Source organism: Thalassophryne amazonica, chromosome 19, assembly GCF_902500255.1.
Source record: "Thalassophryne amazonica chromosome 19, fThaAma1.1, whole genome shotgun sequence".
Taxonomy (NCBI): domain Eukaryota; kingdom Metazoa; phylum Chordata; class Actinopteri; order Batrachoidiformes; family Batrachoididae; genus Thalassophryne; species Thalassophryne amazonica.
The window spans coordinates 17,457,732-17,469,209 of NC_047121.1; the positions used below are offsets into that span (position 1 = coordinate 17,457,732).

Consider the following 11,478-nt stretch of genomic DNA (forward strand, 5'->3'; position numbering starts at 1 on the left):
GACCTCGCAGCCGCGATGCGGAAGTCGACTGCATAAGCAGCTGTGCTCCGGCGCCCCTGTCTCATTGACAGCAGCACGGCTGAAGCGGTCTCTCCTCTATTTGGGTGATCGAACACTGTTCTGAACTCCCTCACAAACCCATCATATGTCAGAAGGAGCCGTGAATTTTGCTCCCAAAGCGCTGTAGCCCAAGCGCGTGCCTTGCCGCGAAGCAGATTAATTCCATAAGCTATCTTGCTAGAATCAGTCGCGTACATGACAGGACGTTGTGCGAAGACGAGCGAACACTGCATAAGGAAGTCCGCGCACGTCTCCACACAACCTCCGTACGGCTCTGGAGGGCTTATGTATGCTTCCGGGGAAGGTGGGAGGGGTCATTGAACGACCAGTGGAACGTCACTGTTACGCACAGGGTCGACAGGAGGGAGAGCCGCAGCAGCGCCCTGAGGGCGCGCCTCCACCTGCGCGGCGAGAGCTTCACCCTGCGGTTAAGGAGGACGTTCTGCTCGGTCATTAAATCCAACCGAGCCGTGAAAACGGTGAGGATCCGCTGCAACTCACCGATCATTCCTCCTGCGGGCGTCTGTGCGCCCTGTTCTTCCATTGGCCGTTCAACAGCCGGTTGACGCCCCTCGGGATCCATGACGTTGGCCGAGATATCCTGTTGGGAAAGTGTAAATACACGGACCCACAACAGGGGGCGCAAATGAACGGACAATGGAATAGGTCAAATAACAACACTTTACTGTTGCGAACGTGCACAACAAATACAACGGATTACAATAATGGACAAAATTCAATTTACAAAGGTGTCGTGTGGGCAGGCTCGAAGATAGGAGACGCCTCTCCGAAGTAGAACCGGAACCACACGGTTTCCTCCACCACAGGACCCCGGGAATACTGGAGCCGCCAAGTCCCGAACTCCCAGGTGGCCACTGCCTCCGTGTGTCGGACCTGGTACTGCTGGCGAGGAACAAAGAACAGTTAAATGAGGGTGCGTTTGCACCCAGCAATCCGCACGGCAGGAAAGCTACCTCCACCTCTCGTTGGAAAAAAGAAACGGAATATCCAACTCACACAATCAACAGATATTCACAGTCAGCTGAGAAATTACCTTCCAGGTAGAACGATATCTCGGCAAGAGGTGGAGACGTTGTCCTGCTGATATACTCCTGCTGATCAGATGATTGGTAACAGCTGTTGCAGGTGATGCGTGACAGCTGTCACCCTGGCTGCTCCTGTGAGGCGGCTGCGCCCTCTGGTGCCTGGAGCCCGCACTCCAGACAGGTCGCCCTCTGGTGGTGGGCCAGCAGTACCTCCTCTTCTGGCGGCCCACACAACAAGAGTTGTATATTCTCAACAACTTCACCCTGTTGAATCCGGGGACAAGCACTGGCACAAATGGGCCTTCTGACCAACATGGGATGTACTTCTATTTGTTCTTCTTCTGACTAATAGTTTGAGATGTGGGTGTGGCATTACTGCACTCTCTGAGCCCTTTTGATCTTGTTTGGTTTGTTGAACATCTGTAAAAAGCTAACAGTACCATGTGTTTTTGAAGCTTATGTAAATCCAAGTCTAGGTCAAGGATCAGGACTGTCAGAAAAGTTGCCGCATTTAGCTTGTTCTATTTACACTGAAACATTTCGCACCATTCTGCACTTACTCCAGGAGGAGCCCACATTGGATCAGAGTGCTTGGATCATTTGGATTCAGAACCAGGCCGTGCTCAATAAATCCCTTTACACCAGATGACTTTTCACCACACAATAAATTTCCACACTATAAATGAGCACAATGAGCGCAATCACCTTTGTGATTCTTGCCGTCAGATTTGCACTGCTGAGGCAGACTTCGGAACTTTTTGTGGTTTGTACATTTTTGTACAGACATTGTTTGCACAAGAGTAATTTGTGACTGTTCGTGCACATAATAGATTCTTTAACCGCCTGGTTAGTTGACATTGTGCTTGCCTCCTCCTATTAGACTGTGAATATTCATCCGTGATAACAAGATGTGAATACAAACAGCCTCTTTGACTCTGCTTCCTGCATCATTCTGCTGATTCCAGCAGTTGTCCTCGAGCTGTGAGACAGCGTTCCTGAACCCGCACTCACCCTGAAGACCTGCAAGGTTTCAGTCCAGTGCAATAATGATGTCGGGACATTTGGCTATTCTGAGCTTCAGTTTTGTTTTCCCTCTTTCATTACAGTTATCTGCATCTCTCTCTCTCTCTCTGGCTCTCTGGATGGACGATGTGCCAGTGCACTCGGTAGCTGCAGTTTTCCGGCCTTCGGGCTGGTGCTTGGATAATTAGTTTAAGCCTGCTGGATGCCACAGCGGGAGGAGTGTCTGATTCTGATTCACAGGCCCAGCAGCCACACATTAGTACGCACTTGATTCATTCCACCCGTTATCTCAGTACTTTCCTTCATTTTTCAGCTGATTTATAATAATTCAGCAGTTAAATCAGGCTGCTGATACACAGATAGGGAAAGAGATACAAGTGGGATGCATCATGCTTTAAAAGTTCATGACTTTTAGGATTGTAACTGTGGATACAGTGTAATAAGGTTTCCCATTCATGCTTTGACTTCACCTAACGCAGTTTCTTTGTGATTTCTGTATCTCGGAGTCGTTGGCTCAGTCCTTCCTGTTAAGTTGTTATGCCACATTCTCAATTTCATGGGTATAAACCCCAGAAGGGGGGGGTGGTGGCGGTGGGGGGGTGTGTCTATAATAGTGACAGAGTAGAATATGTGATCCAGTGCTCAGCTTGATGACATCGCATACCAGCAGGGCTGCAAAACCTCCATTTGTGGACAGATTTCTGTCAAAATGTGTTTCCACGTTCTGTTTATTTCATCATATAAAACCGCAGGGTTCTCCCCCAGACAATGGGATAACAGCACCGCGCTACTGAGTGGTGTCATCTCGTGATTTTTTAGTGCGATACTTGTTGGGAATCTGACCACGCGCAAACCAATATTTATGGGGAAATTTCACAGCAACCATTTCAGCTCTTTATTTTTTCCTGTTTACATCCAGATGACATAAACTATCACAAAACGCCAGTGTTACATGAAGTCTGATGATCAGAGGGCGATCTCTGCATTTTTGTTTCGTCTTGGTGGTGACCACAGCCCATGTGGGGCACTGCGATCGCCGGTCCATCCAGGGCATGCTGGTACTGAGCCGCCACAGAGGCCAAGACTGATGCACAGCCAGCTCTATCGACGCTGTCTATTGCAGGATTGACCAGATCGGAGGATCTGGTCAATGCTTTAGTCCCTGTGACAGTGAAGAGGGAGGCTTTTATGAAGAAAACAGCAGAATGGAAATCAAAATTGAGCTACGGAGTCACACTTTCATTCTTTGAGATTTTGGTGCTGGACAGCGGTGTGCATTATTTCCATTCTTGTTTGTTTTAAAGGACATGTCACACCAAAATCATAATATTTCAGAGTGTTTCCAACAGTGTTTATGTAACTTTAAGGAAACCGTCCCATCGCACACTTGAATGGAATGTAGTTGCTAACATTAAGAACGGAGCTGCGGAATAACTGCAAAGTTTCCATAACTGTAATGTCATGTTATGATGAATCATTTTTAAGTGCTAACTGTAATTTTGTCACAGTAAAACCAGTAGTCACTTTCCACTGTGAGAAAATTTAGTGCACATGCACATCAGTTCATCATGAAGCCTGTTAGAAACAGTCTGCTAGTGGCTTAGCTTTATGCACACATATAAGTTTTCAATTCAATTTTCAATTTTTTTTTTATATAGCGCCAAATCACAACAAACAGTTGCCCCAAGGCGCTTTATATTGTAAGGCAAGGCCATACAATAATGATGTAAAACCCCAACGGTCAAAACGACCCCCTGTGAGCAAGCACTTGGCTACAGTGGGAAGGAAAAACTCCCTTTTAACAGGAAGAAACCTCCAGCAGAACCAGGCTCAGGGAGGGGCAGTCTTCTGCTGGGACTGGTTGGGGCTGAGGGAGAGGGGCTGAGGAGTTTTGTCACCAATATAACTGTGAAAAATCTAAGAAATACATCTGTATGATCAGACAGCCTGAAAAACAGCAGAGAGATGAGCGTGCACAGCTGTAGGAAAATGCAACACAAACAGTAGCATCAGCACACGTTAGGATCCAAAATCTGACAGACTGAAAAAGTTTTGGGGTGAAGTGTGCCACCTCCTCTCTGTATATTCTTTGTAAATCTGAGCCACCACTTTCGAATGAAAGCTCAGAAACTTCGTTATTGGATGTAGCAGCGTTCAATTCACTCTGTCTGTCAGCCATTGGGATGCTTCTGCTTTTCCTAAGAGGGATAATTAGCAATAAAATGCATCAGCAACCGCTAATTAATACAGCATTTGCGCAGCTAGACTTACAATCAATCAATCAATCAATTTTTTTATATAGCGCCAAATCACAACAAACAGTTGCCCCAAGGCGCTTTATATTGTAAGGCAAGGCCATACAATAATTATGTAAACCCCCAACGGTCAAAACGACCCCCTGTGAGCAAGCACTTGGCTACAGTGGGAAGGAAAAACTCCCTTTTAACAGGAAGAAACCTCCAGCAGAACCAGGCTCAGGGAGGGGCAGTCTTCTGCTGGGACTGGTTGGGGCTGAGGGAGAGAACCAGGAAAAACACATGCTGTGGAGGGGAGCAGAGATCGATCACTAATGATTAAATGCAGAGTGGTGCATACAGAGCAAAAAGAGAAAGAAACAGTGCATCATGGGAACCCCCCAGCAGTCTACGTCTATAGCAGCATAACTAAGGGATGGTTCAGGGTCACCTGATCCAGCCCTAACTATAAGCTTTAGCAAAAAGGAAAGTTTTAAGCCTAATCTTAAAAGTAGAGAGGGTGTCTGTCTCCCTGATCTGAATTGGGAGCTGGTTCCACAGGAGAGGAGCCTGAAAGCTGAAGGCTCTGCCTCCCATTCTACTCTTACAAACCCTAGGAACTACAAGTAAGCCTGCAGTCTGAGAGCGAAGCGCTCTATTGGGGTGATATGGTACTACGAGGTCCCTAAGATAAGATGGGACCTGATTATTCAAAACCTTATAAGTAAGAAGAAGAATTTTAAATTCTATTCTAGAATTAACAGGAAGCCAATGAAGAGAGGCCAATATGGGTGAGATATGCTCTCTCCTTCTAGTCCCCGTCAGTACTCTAGCTGCAGCATTTTGAATTAACTGAAGGCTTTTTAGGGAACTTTTAGGACAACCTGATAATAATGAATTACAATAGTCCAGCCTAGAGGAAATAAATGCATGAATTAGTTTTTCAGCATCACTCTGAGACAAGACCTTTCTGATTTTAGAGATATTGCGTAAATGCAAAAAAGCAGTCCTACATATTTGTTTAATATGCGCTTTGAATGACATATCCTGATCAAAAATGACTCCAAGATTTCTCACAGTATTACTAGAGGTCAGGGTAATGCCATCCAGAGTAAGGATCTGGTTAGACACCATGTTTCTAAGATTTGTGGGGCCAAGTACAATAACTTCAGTTTTATCTGAGTTTAAAAGCAGGAAATTAGAGGTCATCCATGTCTTTATGTCTGTAAGACAATCCTGCAGTTTAGCTAATTGGTGTGTGTCCTCTGGCTTCATGGATAGATAAAGCTGGGTATCATCTGCGTAACAATGAAAATTTAAGCAATACCGTCTAATAATACTGCCTAAGGGAAGCATGTATAAAGTGAATAAAATTGGTCCTAGCACAGAACCTTGTGGAACTCCATAATTAACTTTAGTCTGTGAAGAAGATTCCCCATTTACATGAACAAATTGTAATCTATTAGACAAATATGATTCAAACCACCGCAGCGCAGTGCCTTTAATACCTATGGCATGCTCTAATCTCTGTAATAAAATTTTATGGTCAACAGTATCAAAAGCAGCACTGAGGTCTAACAGAACAAGCACAGAGATGAGTCCACTGTCCGAGGCCATAAGAAGATCATTTGTAACCTTCACTAATGCTGTTTCTGTACTATGATGAATTCTAAAACCTGACTGAAACTCTTCAAATAGACCATTCCTCTGCAGATGATCAGTTAGCTGTTTTACAACTACCCTTTCAAGAATTTTTGAGAGAAAAGGAAGGTTGGAGATTGGCCTATAATTAGCTAAGATAGCTGAGTCAAGTGATGGCTTTTTAAGTAATGGTTTAATTACTGCCACCTTAAAAGCCTGTGGTACATAGCCAACTAACAAAGATAGATTGATCATATTTAAGATCGAAGCATTAAATAATGGTAGGGCTTCCTTGAGCAGCCTGGTAGGAATGGGGTCTAATAAACATATTGATGGTTTGGATGAAGTAACTAATGAAAATAACTCAGACAGAACAATCAGAGAGAAAGAGTCTAACCAAATACCGGCATCACTGAAAGCAGCCAAAGATAACGATACGTCTTTGGGATGGTTATGAGTAATTTTTTCTCTAATAGTTAAAATTTTGTTAGCAAAGAAAGTCATGAAGTCAAGAAAACTTTGATGTTGTATTGCTACCCAGGACGTTAAATAATGTGCAACATGTCCTTGTTTTTGTACTTGTCTGTGGCTGATTTTTTTAATGTCGAAGGATAATTTCTGGGGTTCTTTTTTCCATTCCATTTTTCTATTCTTCTTGCAAGAAGGAGGACAAAGTACTTTTTAGTCTGTGTAAACTGGTATCAGTAACAGATTTAGTTATTTCTTACGTTGCAAGTTTGTCATTAGTACATTTTTTTCAGGGGAGGAAACCTGGACCTTTTGTTTTTCTTTTTTTTTTTTCTTTTTTTTTTTGGACGGTATAGAGGGATGTCAAAAAAAGGACAAGGTGAGAATTTCACAATGTTAGTTTCACAACGTAAAGTGAATCAGACACTATTTTTTAAATATTTCAAAAAGTAATCCACAGCACATCATAGAGACTCAATTTGCCTGTTTCATGCACAGCTGTGAATAAAAATTGACTTTGCTTGGTAAAAAAAAACATGGACTTAACATTAAAATGAATATTTTATCTTTATTATTTTGAAGTTACATTATTGTTTGTTTGGTTTTTTGCAAGTTATATAATTTAACTATTGCATAAGTTTTAAATGACTTACAAGTGGCAAAAGACTTTTCATTGGCAATAGTTATCATGTATTTAAGTGTATTATTTACTAAAAGCAGAAATTGTGTAATTATTGATTTGTTTTGTAAGACACACAGAATTTGATCAATGTAGAATGAAAGCAATGAAAGCAGAATTAAAGTCAGTTAATGCAGACAGTCCTTCCATTTTGGGGATATGGTATTACAGACAATACATACAAGATAGTAAATAAATTTTAATGAAATCAAGACTTGAAACTCTATTTTGTTCCAGTATAAGAGTCAAATACCACTGTGTTTTAAACCAAGAAAAACTAACCAAAGTGCTCTCAGAATGCACCAAATTGCACCATTTTTTCAAAATTTCACAGGGGACATACCTCCGGGCCCCCTAGGGGACCTTGCACCAGCCGCGCTGGCCATTCAATCACAGAAAATGTTCAGTCATAAAATTTTCAGTTGCTTGCAGCCATGCACTAGGCACCAGGCAGTGTGTGCAAAAACAACCATAACACGCCCGTAGTGTAACATTAGCACAACCGTGGTGCTTCTGGAAAACCTCCCAGTGATGTCACAGCATGTACAACAACGTTATGCGCTCTACAGGAATGCATGCACCAAAATATGCCAAGGTCACAATGGAAAAAATGAAATGAGTCAACATGTTGTAAATTGAGCCATGGTTAACCAAAGACAGAATATCCCAGTTCACCACAGTCACTCTCTCAGACCATCTAAGGGGGTTTCAAGGTAAGGATGAGATGGGGTTGGTTGGGGGAGATGATTGTCAAGTGAGATCTTTGATTTAATGCTTGTCATACTGGAAGATCAACCAGGGCTATTGGCAAGATCTATAGTCCTCAAGTTGCTCCTGGTGTGCAGTAGAATGCCTTACATCACAGGTGGGACGAAATCACTGTCAAGTCATTCTCAAGTCATCAATCTGCAAGTCCCAAGTCAAGTCTCAAGTCAGCTTGCAACCAATTGGTGGTCATTATGACTTGAGACTTGACTTGGGACTTGCTGATTCATGACTTGAGAATGACTTGATGGTGACTCTGTCCCAACTCTGCCTTGCACAACATTAGCATGTGAATGTGAGGCATTATTGTACAGCACACTGAACTATGACATTTTCGTATTTGTAAATATTGACCGGCTGTTACCGAAACGTCAAATTCTGAGTGTAACAAACGTTATTGAAGATGATTTGCTCTCTCAGATGAACAGCGTCAGAACCAGTTAGTTTGATATTTGATCTCTAAGCTTGTAGTTGTGTACGTGTGTTTTTTAGATGGTCTTACGGTGTGCTGCTGTGGGAGATCTTCACGCTGGGTGGCTCGCCTTATCCAGGAATTCCAGTAGAAGAACTCTTTAAACTGTTGAAAGAGGGACATCGGATGGATAAACCTGCCAACTGCACCCATGAACTGTAGGTGACTACATGAATCACAGATGGAGTTTGTCAGTTTGTCACGGAGGGAGCTTGTATGATTTGAACAAAAATTAGGCAGGGGATGGATGGAAATAAAAATCACATGAAGTCCCAGAGCTGGACTGACAATGGTGATAACAAGTCTGCAGAGACAAATGTAAATAGTGTTAAATTTTTCTTTATTTTGATTTGAGGTTTTGACACAAAAAAGGATGTTGGACTATTTTCCCTGATTCACATGGAAAATTAAAAATTAAAAAAAAAATACAGTGCATCTGGAAAGTATTCACAAAGCTTTACTTTCTGCACATTTTGTTATGTTATAGCCTCATTCCAAAATGGAGTAAATTCATTTTTCACAACACTCCATAACGACAACATGAAAAAAGTTATTTTGAAATTTTTGCAAATTTATTAAAAATTTTGTCCCAGTCTAAATAGAGTAAAATACACTCTATTATAGAGTGAAATCAGCTCTACCGTCTTGTCAAATCAAGTGTTTCTAATCCAATAAGAGTTGGTTTTGCACTGTGATAGAGTTGATTTAACTCTATTTGGACTGGGACCAAATTTTATCCCAGCAGAGTAAATTTTACTGTGCAAAATTTACTGTGTATTAACAATACTCAGTACTTTGTTTATGCACCTTTGGCAGCAGTTACAGCCTCAAGTCTTCTTGAATATGATGCCAAAAGCTTGGTGCACTGTATCTTTGGGCAGTTTCGTCCATTCCTCTTTGCAGCACCTCTCAAGGTCCATCAGGTTGGATGGGGAACGTTGGTGCACAGCTATTTTCAGATCTCTCCAGAGATGTTCAGGTCTGGGCTCTGGCTGGGCCCCTCAAGGACATTCACGGAATTGTCCTGATGTCACTCCTTTGATAGCCTGGCTGTGTGTTTTCATCCAGGATGTCTCTGTACATTGTTGCATTCATCTCAACCCTCAATCCTGACTAGTCTCCCAGTTCCTGCTGCTGAAAACCATCCCCACAGCATGATGCTGCCATCACCATGTTTCACTGTAGGGATGGTGCCTGGTTTTCAACAAACATGACACCTGGCATTCACACCAAAGAGTTCAATCCTTGTCTCATCAGACCAAAGAATTTTGTTTTTCATGGTCTGAGAGTCCTTCAGGTGCCTTTTGGCAAACTCCAGGTCGGCTGCCATGTGCCTTTTTCTAAACAGTGGCTTCTGTCTGGCCACTCTATTATACCAGCCTGATTGGTGGATTGCGGCAGAGTTGGTTGTCCTTCTGGAAGGTTCTCCTCTCTCCTGCTCCCCCAGTTGCCCAGTTTAGACAGGTGGCCAGCTCTAGGAAAAATCTAAAAACAAAAAACTGTTTCATATTGTCATTATGGGGTATTGTGTGCAGAATTTTGAAGGGAAAAAATAATTTCATTCATTTTGGAATAAGGCTGTAACATAACAAAATGTGGAAAAAGTGAAGAGCTGTGAATACTTTCCAGATGCACCACATTTATGTCAATAAGCTTATGCAAAGTGTAGAATCATTTTGAACATACTTCTTGTCAACAAATTCTGATGACATTTTTACAAATTCACATTTAAATTTCTGAAGTTGGTTTGAGGTATTGTTCTTATATTGTTCTTTAATGTACTTTTATGATAGTTCATAAAAGGGCTTTACATCACCTAAATCTTGTGTGTAACCTCTGTCAGGTATATGATCATGAGGGAGTGCTGGCATGCAGTGCCGTCTCAGAGGCCGACCTTCAGACAGCTGGTAGAAGACCATGACAGGGTTTTATCAATGACATCTACCGATGTAAGTCCTGTGTAACACCAGGAAACGGATGGAAGCCTACTTTAACTTACTCCTTGGACTTCATAAATCTTTAGCTAAAGGGGAAAATTTTTGCTGTCAACCACAAAACAGCTTCACATATTCACTGTGACACCCCAGATTAACCTTTGACCTCTTCCCTGACAGGAGTACCTGGACCTGTCGGTGCCCTTCGAGCAGTACTCGCCCACCTGCCAGGATTCCAACAGCACCTGCTCCTCAGGAGACGACTCTGTGTTCGCTCACGACCCTCTGCCTGACGAGCCATGTCTTCCCAAACAACTTCCCAGCAATGGGGTGATTAGGACTTAAAACTCGAGTGGGAGGGGGGCATATTAAACCTCTCCATCATGTGACTAATAATAACCCCTCAGCAATGAGCTCCTCAAGATGCAAAAGGACGGGTCTATGCGCAGTACTTCCACAGCACTGCACCACTTCAGTTTGTCTTAAACTGTTGGTCGAAATCCCTTTTTGAAACATTGCCCCCCCCAAAAAAATCAACTCTTGAAACATAGAAGGATTTTTTTTTTTTTTTTTTTTTGCTGTTGAACTATGATTGCGTCCTTCTTTTCATAAACGAAATTATATTTTTGTACACAAGCCAGTCTTTTGTTACGGACAATCTGTGTGGTGAAACCATTCCGTGCCTACGGGGAAAAAAAAAACCTCCTCAAACTACACATAAGAAGACAAAAAGGATGAAAAAAGGAGGGACTGAAGGGCATTGTCAGTGATCCAATAATCAAAGGCGGCAGATCTTCTTGTCTCATCTGCACGGAGTCCTACGATCACAGTTTTTTGTTTTGTTTTAAACTGCTAAAAGAAAATACCAGCAAAAGCAGAATCCAGACACAGTGTTGGAAACACAACATCCACGACGGAGACAATTACGTAAAAATGTGTCTTATGAATTTGTACTCCACTATCACCGTTTAACAACCCCCAAAAAACTTTGTAGAACAACTCCGTCATCTGTTTCATGGCCAATAATGAGAAATGTTTTTCAGGGTTCTTTTTTTAATGTATCTAGAAAATGATTTATTGTAAATGTATAAATGCATATATGTATTATATTGCTGTCCACAACTATGTACTTAGAAAAATTACATTTAAAAAAAAA

General features: G+C 42.2%; 1 protein-coding gene across 1 annotated transcript in view; it reads left to right on the top strand.

Annotated features, from left to right (window-relative positions):
* Positions 1 to 11,478, top strand: part of fgfr3 (fibroblast growth factor receptor 3) — a 199,955-nt gene extending 188,477 nt beyond the window's left edge. Inside the window, 3 exon segments of the mRNA XM_034160088.1 lie at positions 8,409 to 8,546; positions 10,232 to 10,337; positions 10,503 to 11,478. Of these exon segments, the coding sequence (XP_034015979.1) occupies positions 8,409 to 8,546; positions 10,232 to 10,337; positions 10,503 to 10,667 (409 nt within the window). The 3' untranslated portion in view covers positions 10,668 to 11,478.